General features: G+C 42.7%; 1 protein-coding gene across 1 annotated transcript; it reads left to right on the forward strand.

The window, feature by feature from the left end:
• Positions 1–2,935: 2,935 nt before the first annotated feature.
• Positions 2,936–3,604, forward strand: LOC104103360 (uncharacterized). Its single transcript, XM_009611259.2, has one exon. The coding sequence runs from the start codon at positions 2,936–2,938 to the stop codon at positions 3,602–3,604; it is 669 nt and encodes a 222-aa protein (XP_009609554.2).
• The last annotated feature ends 15,697 nt before the right edge of the window (positions 3,605–19,301 follow it).

A 19,301-nucleotide genomic window follows, 5' to 3' on the forward strand; every position in this document is an offset into this window, starting at 1 on the left:
CACTGCACCAGGTGCTGAAATTCCTAACACCCAGTGGAGTCAAAATAGTTTATGAGAAACAACCGTCCGCCAAGGAAATGTTCGTGGTCGATGAAGTGATACCGACATCCACAATATCAATATCGAAGGATCCGAACCAGATGGTCAAGGACAGGGCCAAATAGCAATCACTGATAGAGGCCTCGGCAGAATCAGAGGAAAGATGGGTAGATGAGGACGATGACTATGGGGTCCCCCGATCTTTCATCGCCCCCCGATGACTCCGACGCTACAAAATCAATAGTCGAGGAGCTGGAACGAGTTGTATTGTGTGAACACTTGGCCGATCGAAAGGTATACCTAGGCACGAGGTTAAGCCCCGAGCTAAAAAAAACCCATTAAATTTCATATAGCTAATGAAGATTGTTTCGCTTGGTCCCACCTTGATATGACAAGGATCCCACTGGAGATAACCACTCACAAGCTAAGCCCGGACCTGAAGTTCCACCCAATCAAGCAGAAGAGGAGATCCCAGTCCGAGGTCAAACATACTTTCATCAAGGATGAGGTATTTAAACTCCTTAAAACATGGTCTATTCGGGAGGTTAAATACCCGTATTGGTTAGTAAATGTAGTGGTAGTCCCTGAAAAGGAAATAAATTAAGAATGTGTGTAGACTATAAGGATTTGAATAAGGCATGTCCCAAGGACTCCTTCCCTTTTCCCTACATGGATCGCATGATCGATGCCATGGCCGTCCACGAGATCCTCAGCTTTCTCGATGCCTACTCCGGGTAAAACCTGATGGTAGGCTATAGCTATGTATTTTGGCCACTATTTGCATTCTAATTCACCACACTTTACTGATGTTTGAGTGTTAAATGTTAGTAAATTGCTCTGACTAAGTGCTTTATGATTTGCAGGAGAAATTGCGGGACACAATGGGGTTAGGAAGCGTTTTGAGCTAATATGGAGTCTTGGAGGCCAAGTAAAAGCTTATGGAGTACATTGGGAGCTCGTTCGAGGGTCAGCGGAGGTTCGCGCACTAAAAAGGAAGAATGAAAATGAGAGCTGAAAATGGCCTAGGTGCGTAGCCGCGCACTGACCGCGCACTAGGCCGCGCAAGTCAAGAAGAAGCTATCAAATGTGCGTGGCTAGATGCGCGGTCGCGCACGTCCCTCCGAGAAAATATTTTGAAGGGCTAAAATTGTAATTTTAGGGGCGACTTTCCTTGACCTATATCTAGCCCAGCTCGTCTAAAAAGAGGGTATCTTGGTTTTTAGGTGAGACTTTTGAGGGAGAAGAAGGATGGAAGCAACAGGAAATCGAGATACTTGATTCAATTCACTCAATACGAAAGTTTGGGTTGAATTTGGCAATTGTAATATCTTCTTGTTCTTCTAACACTCTCGTTTTGAATACTTTCTTCGTTGTAGAGTAATTATCCTCAAGGTTGTTGACGGATGTTGTGAATTGATTATTGTTTTGGGTTTTACTCTATGTCAATTGCCCGACTTTACTGGATGAGTTCTTAATTGAATTGCAAGGTTTATTGTAGTTTTACTTTAATCGAAAGAGAAATTTACTGCTATTTGCTTTGTGTTATCTTAATTGGATTGATTTTATGCCTTTTCTAGATAATCGAAAGAGCTTAAGGGGTTATTGATTTACCCAATTCAGGAGAATAATCGAGAGGTGTTCTCCGAAAGATCATTCATTCACTATTTTCGTGCATACATTCATAGGGCCTACTATTAGGCTAGTTAAAGGAATCAAATTCATTCGGAAGAAGAATTGAAATCTCTGAAGTAGCCTAATCATCTGTTGAAATCGAGATAATCAATAGAAGCTAAGATTGAATTTAGCATAGAGTTAACCGGAACAATAGTTGATTACATATCTTGTCATCACCCTTGCCTCTCTCATCAATATTCCTTTGTTATTAATAATAATTCGGGTATCACCAGTTTCTTACAGCTGATAATCTTTGTTTATTTGTAGTCACTAATAACATAAATCAAAACCTTGATTATCCTGGAAAGTGTTAATCTAAAGAATTAATAAAACATTATTGAAACCAATCCATACGGAACTATCTTTGACTAGCGAGCCCAAGTTTATACACCGGTTTTGCGCTCGTCAAATTTTGACGCCGTTGCCGGGGATTGATGACTAATAGTGTTTAAATTAGTTTTCAGTGCTAATTCAGGAACTACTTTATTTTATTTTCTTTTTTTATGCTCTTTTCATCTGTGTGCAGCCAACAGGTTAAGTTTAGCGGTGTATGACTCGATCCTCTTCGAAGGACCTGGTGCCATACGACCCAGAGTTAGACAAACACTCGAGGAAGTTGAAAAGAGATAAAAGAGAGAGTGGATTGTTGTTGGGTCAGCCTTCAACTCAGGATAAAATGGTAAACAATGAAGAGATAGTAGACCTAGCTGCCAGAGAGGCGGCTCAGCAATAGGAAGCATGGTTAGCGGCTAAAGCGGCCCGTAGAATTGCTGATGAAACGATTGATGGAGACCGAAGACTCAATCCCAACCGAATTATCGAGGATGCCTTTGAAAATGTAGGTCCTAGGCCTGGGAGATCACCTAATAGGAGCTTGAACTCATGGCAGCAAAATAATCAACCTTAGATTTTGAACTTAAATAGGGAGTCATCCAGACCATTCAGAATAATTCACGAGTTGGAATCGAATTATTGTTGGCATCGATGGGTGAACTCTAGACTATCGTGGAGTTCACCTAATAGGAGCTTGAACTGATGGCAGCAAAATAATTTCAGACCCAAGGGTCAGGGACCACCAGGTTTTCAGAACCAGCAGAGGCAACAAGACCAGCTACCACAGCCAAATCAGTCAAATATGGAAGATCGCATGAAGGGATTCATCAACAAAATAAATGAAAAATTCGAGACCCATGGCACGACTATCCGAAACATAGAAAGGCAAATGAGACAGATTGTAAATTTGTTGTCTCAGAGGGCTCCTGGGATTCTTCCATCCGACACTGAAAAGAACCCGAAGGAAACAATCAAAGCGGTATCTCTGAGAAGCGGAAAAGAATTGACTGATCCAATAGTGAAGGCTAAATCAGAAGTGGTCAACAAGCAGATTGAGACACCATCAGAGGAAAAGAATGAAGAGAAAAAAAGCCAGAATAACGGGGTGCAAAATGAAAATGAAGAAAGTAGACATATGCCAGCTCTACCTTTTCCTCAAAAGATGAAGCGGGAGAAACTTGGCAAGTGTTTTGGGAGATTCTTGGAGATGCTCAAACAACTTTATGTGAACATACCGTTCACAGAGGTACTCACTCAGATGCCCGCTTATGCAAAGTTCTTGAAGAAAATTCTATCTAGCAAGAGAAAATTTGAGGAGACAACAATGGTCAAGCTGAATGCCCACTGCAGTGCTATATTACAAAAAAAAATTCCCCAAAAGTGTGGGGACCCAGGAAGCTTCACCACACCATGCTCGTTGGGGAGTGACAATTTTGACAAGGCCCTTAGTGATTTAGGTGCCTCTATAAATCTAATGCCTCTATTTGTATTCAGTAAACTGGAAAGTGAACTTGGAGTGATCAAATCAATACCAGTGTCCCTACAACTGGCCAACTAGACCACCATTCTACCTGAGGGAATCATTGAAGATATTCTAGTGTAGGTGGACAAGTTTGTGTTCCTCGTAAATTTTATTATGGTAGATATGGAGGTGAACAAGGAGGTACCTTTAATTCTAGGGAGACTATTTTTGTGTACAGGTAGAGCCATCCTTGATATTTATGAGGGGCACCTTATGCTTAGAGTGGGAACTGAGAAAGTAGTGTTCCAGATGAAGAGAATGATGAAATACCCCAGTGATGAGGTGTCTGCCTACTCGTGTTTCAAGCTAGATATCATTGGGGAGTTGGCTAAGAAGTACAAGTCTAACAAGTTTGTGGGGAATACTCTAGAGAAGTGTATTACCCAGTCTGGCACAATGGATAATGAAGATCATGAAGTAAAGAAAGAGGCTGAAGCTCTTGAAACTGAGGAGCAAGTGATTGATGAGGAGGAAATAAAAGAGGAAGTTTTTAAGCCCAATGTGGAATTGAAAGTCCTCCCCACTCACTTGCAATATGGTTTTCTTGAAACTAACAACTTTCCTATGATTATTTTTGCTGATTTGACAGGTACACAAGAGCAAAAACTGGTGGAGTTGATGTCAAAGTACAAGAAGGCCATTGGTTGGAGCATAATAGCTGATATTCAAGGAATCAGTTCAGCCATATGCATGCACAAAATCCTTCTGGAAAAAAATAGCAAGCCAGTGGTGCAACCTCAATGCAAGATGAACAAAAATTTGGAGGAGGTAGTGCACAAGGAGATCATCAAATTGCTAGGTGCGAGATTAATTTTTCCCATCTCTGATAGCCAGTGGACCAGTCCGATGCAAGTTGTACCCAAAAAGGGGGGCATGAGAGTGGTGAAAAATGAAGATAATGAATTTATCCCCACAAGAACAGTTATATGGTGAAGAATGTGCATTGATTATAGAATGTTGAATGAGGCAACAAGGAAAGACCACTTTCCACTCCCCTTTATTGATCAAATGCTCGAGAAGGTGGCTGGACACGGATGCTACTGCTTCTGGGATGGGTATTCAGGCTACAATCAGATACCCATTTCTCCAGAAGATGTTGAGAAAACCACATTCACTTGCCCGTCAGATATTTTTGCTTACAGGAGGATGCTGTTTAGGCTATGTAATGCACTTGCCACTTTTCAGAGGTGCATGATGTCTATATTCTCCGACTTAAACGGGAAGCGTCTAGAGGTGTTCATGGATGATTTCACCCTTTTTGGTGATGACTTTGAGGATTGTTTGTTGAATTTGAAGCTCGTGCTTGAACGTTGTGAAGCTACTCACTTGGTTCTTAATTGGGAGAAGTGTCACTTCATGGTAAAGGAGGGAATTATCCTGGGCCACAAGGTAACTATGCATGGAATTGAGGTTGACAAAGCTAAGGTGGATATTATTGCTAGGCTCCCTCCCCCGACTTCGGTAAAGAGCATAAGAAGCTTCTTGGGACATGCTGGGTTCTATAAGAGGTTTATAAAAACAAATTCTAGCATTACCAAGCCGTTGACACAATTGCTAGTTAAGGATGCCAAGTTTATTTTCAATGTGGAGTGCTTAAGAGCATTTGTGTTGATAAATAAAAAACTTGAAGTGCTCCTATTATGGTGACACCTGATTGGAGCCAGCCATTTGAGATAATGTGTGATGTGAGTGATGTAGCTGTAGGAGCGATTCTGGGGCAACGAAGATATAAAATGTTTAGACCCATATACTATGCAAGCATAATCGACCAACAAAACTATACTCCAAATCCTCAAAAAAGGTTAGCTGACGCCAAAGGAAAATGGAAGGAAATCCTACCCGAAGTCTTATGGGCATACCATATGACCTCGAAGTCCAGTACCAGGGCTACCCCATTCTCACTAGTTTACGGTGCTGAAGCTCTAATACCGGTCGAAGTCGGAGAACCAAGTCTCAGGTTGTGATATGAAACCAAGGAATCAAACGACGAGGCTATGAACACGAGCATAGATATATTAGATCAATGGCGCGTGCAGCCCTTGTCCGGTTAGCCGCCCAAAATAGCGGATCGAGAGATATTAAAATCGAAGGGCCAACCTTCGACACTTCAATGTTAGGGACTTAGTGTTAAGGAAGGTCACACTAAGCACTCGGAACCCGAACGAAAGGAGCTGGGGCTGAAATGGGAAGGACCTAATTAAATTGTCGAGATCACCGGTAAAGGATCGTACAAACTCGGAACAATGAACGGTGAGCAATTACCAAACAACTAGAATATAGCTCACTTGAAACGATACTACTACTAAGGTACGACCCGATTCTTTCCTTTTATTTATTTGTATTTCGAACTAACACTTGCTGGCAATCATCAAAGTATGATACAATCTTTAGTCCGGAAAGCATGCATTGCACTCTTTTTCTCTTGAACCGGTTTTGTCCAAAATGGGTTCTCCGGCAAGGTTTTTAACGAGGTAACAGTAAATCGTGCTAGCTTAGAATTTAAGATTGGTTACGAACTAGTATCAAAGATAATGACAACAATGTTCAAGGCCTCTCTACGATCGACCATGAACACTGGGGGCATTACCATCGGATAACGACTTTAGAAAGGAAAGAAACTTTATGATTGAATAGTCTCGGATCGATCGATAGGATTGACTGTAAGGGCCAACCGGTCAAATGAACCGTGCCTGCATAGACTGCTCAAATCCTGGCACAAAGCCTGTACACATGTGTAACCATTACGCACAAGAATAAAAAGAAGTCTCTACCTTGCGGATAAATGTCTTGTCCCTTAAAATTTTCTCTTTTTTGTTTCCTCCTAAGGAATTTCCTACATTCGATCCCCTAAATGTATTGAGCCCAAGGGCCGCCTTTATCAGGGTTCAAACAATCACTGCCAATCAGGGACTGCCGTCCAAAAAAAACTCGGACGGCTCGGGCTAAGGAGGCCCGGGGCACAAGACCTATTAGGCAATGCCCGAACCTTAAAGGCTACGGCCATCCCCATTAGGGGACTGTTATCTAAGGCTAACCTGGATAACTCGAGGTAACAAGACCTTGGGAAACACCCAAACTAAAAAAGCTACGACCATATTTAAATGCCTCGGAGACATCCGTGACATGTAATAAAAAACAAGGCCTTGAAAAATTGCTAAACCGGTTCTAAAGGCTACACTCGACAAATTATAATAAGTACTTTGTGTGACGTTTCCGGTCATACCAAACCCCCACGATGCCTTAAAAAAATAATGTCGAAGGCAAGGCCTGTTTGAACCTCCGATCAAGACCTAACTATTTCATGCTGAGGCGTTTTGATCTTTGCAAATATAAATAATAAAGCAAAGTATACAACAAAACTCAGAGATTGTCGAAGGGAAAAACAAGACTTATATTAAATATACAGTCTTTACAAATGCCAAATGGCCTTAACAAAAAGTACAAAAGTGCACAAGTACAAAAATACATAAAATGTACAAGGCACTTAAACGGCCTGGTCTTCACCGGAGCCCACCTCGTCGCTAGGGTCTTCAGAGTATACTACACCCTCGGATCCACCGGAGCCCTCGAAGTCTCCTTCTTCTTCTTCTTCCTTGGGGTAAGCCAGTTTCTTGGCCTTGCCCTCGATCCCCTTAGCGGTTTCGATCTCGGTCGACAGATCAAAAACCCAAGTATGAATCTGCTCGAGGGCCTCTCTTCGTGACTGCCATTTCTTATATTCAACAGTGTCTTTCAAGAGGTCTTGTGCTGCCTCGGCCTTATATTGGGCCACCATTTCGTCGGCATTGGCTTTAACAACAAAGACCGCCGACTTGGCTATTTCTAACTCCTTGGCAAGATTTCCTCAATCGGAGACGGCTACACTTAGCAGAGACTGGAGCTCCTCAACCCTTTTGTCCTGCACCTCGGCCTTTTACTTTACCTCTCGAAGCTGGGCCTCAGCCAAAGCCATCTGCGCCCGAGTAGTCTCCTTTTTCGAGGCCAGGAGATCCATCCTGCCCATCCATTTATCGGTCTAGGCCTTGACAACATCCATCTCAGCTCGTAGTTGATTGATCTGATTGATTTTTTGTTGGACCTGCGGATTCCGACCGCTAGTCACCAAGCCTAGATCATCGTCACTAATCTCAAATAAATTTACCTGGTCGACCAAGTCGGCATGCTCCTTTCGAGCCACCTTCAGCTCGGCTCGAGGCTCTTAGCCTCCCCCTCACGCTGCTCGCTGAGAAGTTTGTAAGAATATCTCTTCTTAGTGAGCCCTCGGACCTCGACCTCAAGCTGGTTTAGCTCGTCCCGATATTGGAGAAAGGTCAAATGATGAAGCATCGAGGCCTGCAGACTCAAAGAAAAACGTTAAGATTATCTACAAATTATTCTAAGTATGAATTAAAATCATTAAGAGATATTTGAAGTTACCCTATTTAGCGCATGTTGTGCTTCATTGAACAGGCATGGCGCATCTACCTTATTCATCTTAGCTTGGTATTCCTCGGTCACCAAATACTAAAGATAGCTAGCCACCCCTACAGGGCAGAAAGGATCCGGGCATCCTCCGAAACAGAGATAACAATCGACTGCTTCCAGTCGGGATCCACACTCGGAGCTGGGATCCAGCTGACTAACTTCAGGCTTGAAGAAGGCCCTCTTGTTCCCGAAGACGTACTCTTCTTCGGCACCTCCAAGTCACCCAACTTGGTGACGTCCTCTGTGGTGGTAGAATCCACACCATTAAAAAAGCAGAAGAAGGGGTCGTCCGCTCCATGGCCCCCTCATTGGAATGTTCCTTCACCGTCTCAGCCTCGTTGTACATGCACTCAGTGAACCAAGGCGACTCGGTGATGTCGATCACACCATGAGCTTCATTCGGGGCGTCACCCACATCTTGAGAAGCTTCGGCCATGGCCTCCTCGTCGACCTCCCTAACTTGAGGAAGATCGGCCTCATCTCTCACCGGTTTGGAGGCCCCTTTCCCTTCGAGTTGTGACGACACTCGGGCCACCAGCTTGAAGGCTTCTACTTCTTTTTCTTCTTCGGATTCATCTCTCAACTGATAGAGTGAACCCGAAGACGGTGCTCGAGCGCTCGTGCTTTATTTGGATTTGTGCACCAACCTTCGTCTTGGTTTCTTTTTCTCTGAGCTCGGAGAAATCAGAGCCCTTTTTGTTTTCTTCTCTTCACCATGTCTCAGAGCAGGGGACTCGGTGGGGAAATCATCGCTACCGAATGGGGTCCTCATTTTGACATCCTGGGATAAACCTGCAAAACAAAATAAAACAAGTGAGGACTTAATGATGCAAAAGGGAAACCAAATATTACTCATGAAATAGATCTCACCATGTGAACGAGCCTCCCAACGGCCATTTGAAAGTTCGTGCCACGAACGCTCGAAAAAAGGCCTTTGTAATAAGATGCTCTCGACCCACTCCTTGAGTTGAGAAACTGCATTCGGGACCAGAGCAACAACTGCACTGCCACAGAACACAGATAAGAAGAAAGGAAAAAAGCGATAAATTAAATCTTGGAAGAAAAATTATACTTACGTGACACGTTCCACTTCTGAGGGAACGACATGTGCTCGGCCGGGATCAAGTCTGAGGTTCTTACTCGGATGAAATAGCTAGGCAACCTCGATCCTGATCTTCATCGATACTCGAGAATGGGGCTTTAGTGGCCCGATGGGAGAGCTTGATCAGTCCCCCTCGGTAGAGTCGGGGACTGTATAAACGCATGAGATGGTCGATAGGGAAAGGGCACCCTTCGATCTTGCTTACAAACAAACAGAGGAGGATTACGATCCTCCAAAAACAAGGGTAAATACGACCAAGGGTTACCTCATATCCTTTGCAAAAGTTGATAATAACCGGGTCCAAGGGGCCCAACGTGAAGGGATAAGTATAAACACTTAAAAGTCCCTCGACGTGGGTGGTGATGGCTTCGTCAGGTTCAGGAATCACCACATGTTTGTCAACCCCATTGCAATCCTTTTTGACTGTAGAGAGGACATCCTCGGTGATCGAGCAGATGTACTTCGAGACCTCCTCGCACCGGCCTTATACAAAAGAAGGCCTTTCGACCTTAAAATCAGCGTTGACTAGGTACCTCCCGAGGATGAATAATTTCAGACGAGGTTCCGGTACTGGTTCCTCGACAGTAGTACGCGAAAGGTCTCCTCAGTAGTCAGCCGCAAGGTAGGAGTTTCTTTTTGGGAAACGATTTTTCAAGTTTTTGCCAGTTCTTTGAAAACGGAGGGGAAACGAGGAAAAAGAGGAAGTTAAAAGGGTACACTTGATGGTTTGCGATGAAGGAAAACAAAAGTTCGGAACCAGTTTTATTCCAAATGGGTTTTTCGGAAAGGTTTTTAATGAGGCAATAGTAAATCGTGCTAACTTAGAATTGAAGGCCGGTTACGAACTGGTGTCAAAGATCACGACAACAGTATTCGAGGTATCTCCACGATTGGCCCCGAACACTGGGGGCATTACCCTCGGATAACGACTTTAGCAAGGAAAGAAACTTTATGATTGAATAGTCTCGAGTCGATCGATAGGATTTACCGTAAGGGCCAAACGGTCAAATGAACCATACCTGCATAGACTGCTCGATCCCTGGCACAAATCTTGTGCACATGTGTAACCATTACGTACAAGAATAAAAAGAAGTCTCTACCTTGCGGATAAATATCTTGTCCCTTAAATATTTCTCTTTTTTCTTTTCTCCTAAGGGCCGCCTTTATCCGGGTTCAAACATCACTCCCAATCGGGGATTGTCGTCCAAAAACAAACTCAGACGACTCGGGCTAAGGAGGCCAGGGGCACAAGACCTATTAGGCAATGCCCGAACCTTAAAGGCTACGGCCATCCTCATTCAGGGACTATTATCTTAGGTAAACCCGGATAACTCGAAATAACAAGCTCAGTAGGCAACACCCAAACTAAAAAGGGTACGGCCATATTAAAACGGCGTGACGTCTATGACCCATAATAATAAACAAAGCCTTGAAAATTTTCTAAACCGATTCTAAAGGCTACTGTCGACAAATTACGATAAGTACTTTGGGGAAAGGTTTCCGGTCATACAAAACCCCCGCGATGCCTTAAACAAAATAATGTCGAAGGCAAGGCCTGTTCGAACCTCTGAACAAGACCTAACTAGTTCATGCTAAGCATTTCAATCTTTGCAAATATAAATAATAAAGCAAAGTACACAACAAAACTCAGAGATTGTCGAAGGGAAAAACAAACCTTATATTATATAGAGTCTTTACAAAGGCCAAATGGCCTTAACAAAAAGAACAAAAGTGCACAAGTTAAAAATACAAAAATATACAAGGCACTTAAACATCCTAGTCTTTACCGGAACCCGCCTCGTCGCTAGGGTCTTCAGAGTCTCCTCCACTCTCGGATCCACCGGAACCCTCAAAGTCTCCTTATTCTTCTACCTTGGGGTAAGCCAACTTCTTGGCCTCGCCCTCGAGCCCCTTAGCGGTTTCGATCTCGGTCGACAGATCAAAACCCCGAGCATGAATCTCCTCGAGGGCCTCTCCTCTTGACTGCCGCTTCTCATATTCAACAATGTCTTTCAAGCGGTCCGGTCCTATGCCTCCTCGGCATCGTATTGGGCCACCATTTCGTCGGCATCGGCTTTAACAACAACGACCGCCGACTTGGCCATTTCTAGCTCCTTGGCAAGATTTCCTCGATCGGAGACGGCTGCACTTAGCTGAGATTAGAGCTCCTCAACCCTTTTGGCCTGCACCTTGGCCTTTTCCTTTGCCTCTCGAAGCTGGGCCTTAGCCGAAGCCATCTGCGCCCAAGTAGTCTCCTTTTCCGAGGCCAGGCGATCCATCCTGCCCATCCATTCGCCGGTCTAGGCCTTGACAACATCCATCTTAGCTCGCAGTTGATCGATCTGATCGATTTTTGTTGGACTTGCAGATTCCGACTGCTAGTCATCGATCTTAGCTCATCGTCACTAACCTCAAATAATTTTATCTGCTCGACCAAGTCAGTATGCACCTTCCGAGCCACCTCCAGCTCAGCTCGGAGGCTCTTAGCCTCCCCCTCACGCTGTTCGCTGAGAAGTTTGCCAGCTCGTAACTCGAGACCTCCTCACACCGACCTTGTAGAAAGAAGGCCTTTCGACGTTAAAATCAGCATTGACCAGGCACCCCTCAGGGATGACCATTTTCAGAAGAGGTTCCGGTACTGGTTCCTCGACAGGAGTACGCAAAACAGTCTCTTCGGTAGCCGGCCGCGAGGTAGAAGGAGTTTCTTTTTGGGAAATGAGTTTTGAAGTATTCACCATTTCTTTGAAAACGGAGGAGAAACAAGGAAAAAAAGGAAGTTTAAAGAGTACACTTGATGGTTTGGGATGAAGGCAAACAAAAGTTCTTATAAAAGATCTCAAATAACCGAGATATACGTGCCTGAAAATATTACGATTGCTAAGGTACGAGGGCAGAAGGTTTGAATGTAAAGTTTGAATGAACGAATGTGGGGGTATTTATATTTTTCAGTGACGGTTCGCATGCAGGAGTGGCCGACCAACAACTAACAAGCATTTAATGCCATTAAGACTTGACTGACGAGACGTTTCGTCTATTTTGTCATTTCTGTCACGGGGTATCGAAGTAAGAATTAGAAGCTCATGTCATTTCTCATCGGCTACTCTAGAAAAACGAGGAGATGTCTGTAAAAGGTCAAAATTGAGCTCGCCCATGACATGGTAGGTTAGGTTCGGAACATGACAACCAAGGACTGGAGATCGACCCCAAGTCCCACCGAGTTAGAACTCGGGGTCAGAATGCCTACCTTCGAGAATATTGAATCCGTGATCCCGGAGTCAACCCTAGCCCCAAACAAGATCGAAGAAACATTGTTAGCATAACAGAAGACCGAAATATCCGTGACCGGTCGGATATTACGGCGAAAATATCGGTACGTATCAGTAAGGAACCGACAATCAGGAAATTAAGGGATTTTTATCTTTTATAAAATTGTACCTAAAATAGGACTCCTATACTATATAAAGGGGGGATCTGATAATTCATTTGACACATTGTAACATGCATTCCAATGCCATATATTATTATTCTCTTTAAGTTCTTATTCTTCTGTCTGATATCGATCGAAGTATATTCGGCTCGAGGGTGGCTAACCTTCCAAGGCTGAAACTGTTCTATTCGCGTGGTTTGCGTTTACTTTATCATTATTTATTTCAATTACAATCTAATTCAGTGCTTTGTGTCAAGTTAATCCAGGTATCCTTAAAACCACTTTTAAATTCAATTGTTATCCGATTTTGAGGGTAAACACAGGAGTGCGTCGATATTTACTACATGTGAATCTTTATGTGACATCAAGTATCAAAGTGAAAGAGAGTTATTGTATGATAGCAAAATTAAGCATACTTCTAATTCCTTAGATTTTGGTTACATTATATATGAATTAGTTTCTAGAAAAACACTTTAATCCCAAAATAAATACTTAATTAATGTGTGCTAGTTTATTTAGGGTGATGTCAATTAACATTAGCTTTGAAAAGTTGGATGAGGACTTAACCGATAATTTTGAAAGATGTGTCTCATTTTGATTTCTAACCAATAATGTCTTACTATATTTTGCACTGCTAACAACTTCTCACCTTCTTATTGGCTAGAATTAATGCAAGCGTTATTTTGCGTTTATCACCAACCTTTGCAAAATTAGGTATAACACAATAAAAGGCAAGATCAATCAATTTGCATGAACACCTTTTTTCCAACTTTTGGCCAAGTCACTCTCCTAGGTCCGAGCAATAGACATCGAAACATAATTAAAGCCACAAAATTTGGTCAACTAGTACGAGGAGTACAATGAACTGTTTCAACCCAAAATTTTGACATGCAAACAACCTTCTACCTTCTTATTGGCTAGAATTTATGCAAGCTTTGCGTTTATTACCAACCTCTGCAAAATTAGGTATAACACAACAAAAGGCAAGATCATTCAACCTGAATGAATACTTTTTTTTAACTTAAATATGTAGTTCAAATCCATGGTATCTATAAAAGGATGTCTCTATAGCAAGACATTCAATACAATCCAGCAAGAAAAAATCACTTGTTAAAGAAATCATAGGGAAATCCAAAGTGACAACAAACAATGTTATGCTTGTGTCCCTTTTATTTTTTACACTGTTTTCTATAGCCTTCTTTCCCCAATCTCTAGCAATGACCATCCAAGCAAAGCTCGAACGATTTAAACCCAAACAAAATTTCACTGGTGAAATGGCACCCAATGACTTGCGAATTCCCCTTTCGTGTCGACCGGATCATGGTTTCGTTACAAATATATCTATTGGTGAGCCTGGCATCTACCGGTTGGTGCTAGTAGACACGGGTAGCAACATATTCCGAATACAATGCTACCCGTGCAAAAAATGTGGAGATCAAAACCAAATTTCTCATTACTACGTTGACAAATCAACATATTCCAAAGTTTCTTGCGACTCTTGGACGTGTCGCGAGTTCGATGGGCAATGTAATGAATGGCTTGAGTGCATATACACATCGGCATACATGGATTACACTTGGTCTAGAGGAATTGTTAGTGCAGACACTCTTCATTTCATTACCTCCGATAACGAGGTGGAGAGTGTTCCTAACGTAGCTTTTGGGTGCGGAACATATAACTATGGAGATGAATTCGGGTACGAGTACAGTGGGATACTTGGTTTAGGGACAAATAAAGCATCGGTAATGACACAAATCGGATCCCAGTTTTCCTATTGTATTGGGCATATTAAGGACATTAATGATTCATACAGTCACCTCATCATAGGTGACGAGGCGAGGTTAGAGGGGGATTAAACACCCTTGGAGATCTTTAATAGCTCATATTATGCTATGTTGGATGGGATTAGCATGGGAGAAAAACTTATAGCAGACAAAAAGGTGTTTTCTTCTCAACCTTAAGGACGGAGGAGTTTCATTTGACACGGGAAGTCCAGAAATCTATTTGCATAAAGGAGCTTTTGAGCTACTAATTAAGTGCGGAGATAAAAAGTTATATGAAAACTGGAAACTTTCAACGATTCCGGAAAGTAAAACCGGCGGCCAGTTATGCTTTGAGGGGCGTGTCTCGGAGGATTTAGAAAATTTTACCGAGGTCATATTTCACTTTAGTGGATGCTCTATTTGACCAATCTCACCAAAGGATATTTTGCATGACTATTTTGCCAACCTCGGCAAATCTGTCTATTCTATAACATGAAGCAGAAAATCTCACAATTATAGGCAAATCAGCAAGACCATAATTTCGGGTTTGACATAAAGGAAAAACTTGTGTACATAGAGGATGTTGACTGTAAGACGCTATCAGATTATGACTGAAAATTGTAATGCTATTCTGATTTGAATCGATGCATAATCTTTTCTAATGCTATTCTGCCAGACTTTTTAACAACATTTATTCATATTGTCTGGATTACTCTTATTAATTTGTTGCTTAATTAAATTATTTCATAATCTTTGTGGATAATCAGAAGGTTAAAGAATCACAGTGGTTATCCCTTTTTCTATTCCCTTGTGAGATAATGCGATTCCAGAAAACTAATCATATGCCAAAATAAAACAAAATAAAAAAATTTGGTCATACTAAGAAAGTAAATAAAACACGAACATATAATAATTATCATGCAATATTCTTATTATGAAACACCTCTCTATATATATAATCAACGATAGTAAGGAATATCTAATGAATAATTCGCCGAATGGAGAGGAATTTCGAACTGCCAGCCCTTGATCCTCTTGAGTGCTCTTATGAGCGATCTATGACTTTGTATACGGTCGAAATAGATTTCGATCTTCCTACGTTCGATCGAATTCGAGTGACAAGAAACCGGAATAGAATTTTGGGAATGAGCTCCGAAGACAGTACAAACGAGTCTCGAGTCCGAAGGTTGCTCGAGGAGTCGGCTCGATAATCTTATCGAGCCCGTAACGAAATCGATCCGCAAGGCAATGCTTCTAGGTCGGAAATGCGCCACGCCCATCCTGAAGGTCGGACTCAAGCCAAGACCGAAGGACTCGACCCAGTAACGAGTTCGAGCCAGTATCGAGCTCACAGACCAGAGCCGTTATAACCGCACCAAGAGAGAGAATCTTGGCGGGAATCGAGGAAGAGACAAATCATCATGGGTCCTCCACTATATGCTTTATTTTATTATTTTTTGTTATAAATAATGTAATGACCCTCTATTATAAAAGAGGGGATCCTTGTAAGCTATGCATATACTGAAGATACTCGAACAAAAGATTTTTTCTCATATACAAAGATATCTCCTTGTGCTTGTTCTACTTCATCTTACTCATTCTTTCTGTTCATTATCCTCATTCTCATAATCAAGAACACTCGTATTGTTACATTTGTATCAAAGGGTATCACGTATCCTTAGAACCATACATAAATTTAAAGTTATCCGATTTTTTGGCTAAACAGTTTGGTACCCACCGTGGAGCTAAGGATAACAGTGATTGTTTGATATAAATTTGCAGTATACACCAGTTTACAACTTCAAATCAGAAATGGCTTTACCTATCGACCTCGAAGCCGACCTTCAAGATGAAACCAACAACTTGGCACCCGGGGGCGGAAGGCCACTTGACGATGGCACTGAGGCTCGAATCAAAGTACCCAAAATTCGAGCCTAAGTACCATTGGATGTCAATTCACAAATAGCTCTGGAGGCGAATCAGTGTTCCGAACCGAAAAAAACATTCAGGGTGGTACTCGATCCGTGGCTTGAGAAACCCATAACACGGGGGAAATCGGAACCAGCTTACGTATGATCTTCGAGATGCTACAAGCCCAACAAGTAGCGATAGCCTAGTTGCAAAGCCAAAGTCATATACAAAGCAGGCCGGATCCCAATCCGCTTCGAGAAATCACCCCCAGAACGGAGCCCGCCATAGTGAAATCAAACGAGTAAGAATCGGGGACCACTCCCGAAATTATTAAATTGCTCGAGGAACTCACAAAATGAGACGAAGCCAACGACAAGAGAGTGGAAACATACAATGCCAGGTTCGATCAAATCCCGGGGGCTCCACCAATGATAAAAGGGATTGATTCAAAAACATTCATACAAAAGCCTTTTCCCTCGAGTGCGGCCCCAAAACCAATCCCCATAAAATTTCGTATGCCCGAAATTTTCAAATATAATGGTACGACCGATCCTAACGAACACGTTACCTCTTACACATGTGCCATCAAGGGTAACGATTTGGAGGACGATGAGATCGAATCTGTGTTGTTGAAAAAGTTCGGGGAGACCCTCTCGAAGGGAGCAATGATCTGGTATCACAATCTACCGCCGAATTCCATCGATTCTTTTGCCATGTTAGCAGATTTGTTCGTAAAGGCACATGCTGGTGCCATAAAGGTTGCAACAAGGAAATCGGACCTCTTCAAAGTGAAGCAAAGGGGTAATGAAATGCTGAGGAAATTCGTATCCTGATTTCAAATGGAATGCATGGAATTGCCACAGGTCACAGATGATTGGGCCGTACAAGCCTTCACCCAAGGGTTGAACGAACAAAGTTCGACAGTATCATGTCGGTTGAAGCAAAATTTGATCGAGTATCAAGTAATAACTTGGACAGATATACACAACCGATACCAATCGAAAATTAGGGTCAAAGATGACCAGTTGGGAGCTCCGTATGGACCCGTGTATTAGAATAGGACAACTACTAAAAGCCAAAGGGAGATCGACAGAGAACAAAGGTCGAACAGAGACTGATATCAACCGTACGTTGCAGATCGGATGAACAACGGTTCAACACGCAATACAGTTCGTAACAATCGAAGGATTGATCGAGTGCAAAATTCTCGGGGACTTATGAGCAGGAGAGGCTTTGATAAATATGTCGATCCTATAGAAGCACCTCGGTTATCAGAGTATAACTTCAGCGTTGATGCATCCGCTATCGTGTCGGCTATTGGACATATCAAAGACACTAAATGGCCTCGACCCATGCAGACCGATCCTTCCCAAAGGAATCCCAATCAAATGTGTGAATATCATGGCACCCATGGCCACAGAACGGAAGATTGCAGACAACTAAGAGAGGAAGTAGCCCGCTTATTTAACAAAGGGCACCTTCGATAATATTTGAGTGATAGGGCAAAGAACCATTTTAAAAACAGGGATTTCGGCAAAAAAAAACAAGCAAGAAGAACCGTAGCACGTCATTCACATGATCATCGGTGGCGCCGATAACCCTCAGGGAACAATGCTTAAACGTACTAAAATATCGATTGTGAGGGAAAAGCGATCTCGAACTCAAGATTACGCATTGATAGGGACTTTGTCCTTCAATGATGAAGATGCAGAAGGGGTCATCCAACCTCATAACGATGCACTGGTAATATCTGTACTCATGAATAAAACTAAAATTAAGCGTGTGTTAATCGATCTAGGTAGCTCGGCCAACATCATCAGATTGAAGGTCGTAGAACAGCTCGGCCTACAGGACCAGATCGTATCCGCAACTCTGGTTCTAAACGGATTTAATATGGCATGTGAGACCACCAAAAGTAAGATAATCCTACCAATAAACATGGCCGGAACCATCCAGGAAATAAAGTTTCACGTGATCGAAGGCGATATGAGATACAACGCCCTTTTTGGAAGGCCATGGATCCACAACATGAGAGTTGTACCTTCGACCCTACACCAAGTCCTCAAATTCCCAACATTGAGAGGTGTCAAAACATTTTACAGAGAACAACCGGCCACAAAATAAATGTTCGCCGTTGAGGAAGCGAAATCAATATCCTCGCCTTCACCGATAAAGGGATCGGGCTTAGAAGGAGAACGGAACACCAAATAGCAATCACAGATGTCGGCTTCGACCCAGCCAGATAACCAGAAGATCGAAGAAGATGATGATCAAAGGGTCCCTCGATCTTTCATGATTCCCGATGACTCCGACGCCACCAAATCAACAATTGAGGAACTAGAGCAAGTCATACTAATCGAGCACTGGCCCGAGCGAAAGGTATACTTGGGAACGGGGTTGAGCCCCGAACTCAGGAAGAAACTTGTTCAATTTCTTATCGATAACATTGATTGTTTTGCGTGGTCCCATTTAGATATAACAGGGATCCCACCGGACATAACAACGCATCGGCTAAGCTTGGACCCTAGGTTCAGGCCGGTGAAACAAAAGAGAAGACCCCAGTCTGTGGGGAAGCACACATTGATAAAGGACGAGGTAACCAAACTTCTCAAAATAGGGTCCATTCGGGAAGTAAAATATCCCGAATGGTTAGCCAATGTAGTTGTAGTGCCTAAAAAGGGGAACAAACTTAGAATGTGTGTGGACTATAAGGATTTGAACAAAGCAAGCCCCAAATATTTCTTTCCGCTGCCCAACGTCGATCGCATGATCGATGCCACGGCCGGCTACGAGATCCTCACTTTTTTCGATGCCTATTCCGGGTATAATCAAATCCAGATGAACTCGGAGGACCAGGAAAAGACTTCATTTGTCACCAAATATGAAACATATTGTTATAATGTGATGCCCTTCGGGCTAAAACAATGCAGGGGCTACTTACCAACGCCTAGTAAATAAAATGTTCGAAGAACAAATAGTTAAATCAATGAAAGTTTATATTGATGACATGCTAGTTAAGTCCATGCGCGTAGAGGACTATTTGACCCATTTGCAGGAAACGTTCGA

Source organism: Nicotiana tomentosiformis, chromosome 11, assembly GCF_000390325.3.
Source record: "Nicotiana tomentosiformis chromosome 11, ASM39032v3, whole genome shotgun sequence".
NCBI classification, from domain to species: Eukaryota; Viridiplantae; Streptophyta; class Magnoliopsida; order Solanales; family Solanaceae; genus Nicotiana; species Nicotiana tomentosiformis.

Bases quoted from the DNA above. Each gene is read 5' to 3' on its own strand.
- LOC104103360 (XM_009611259.2), top strand. From the start codon at position 2,936: ATGAGACAGATTGTAAATTTGTTGTCTCAGAGGGCTCCTGGGATTCTT.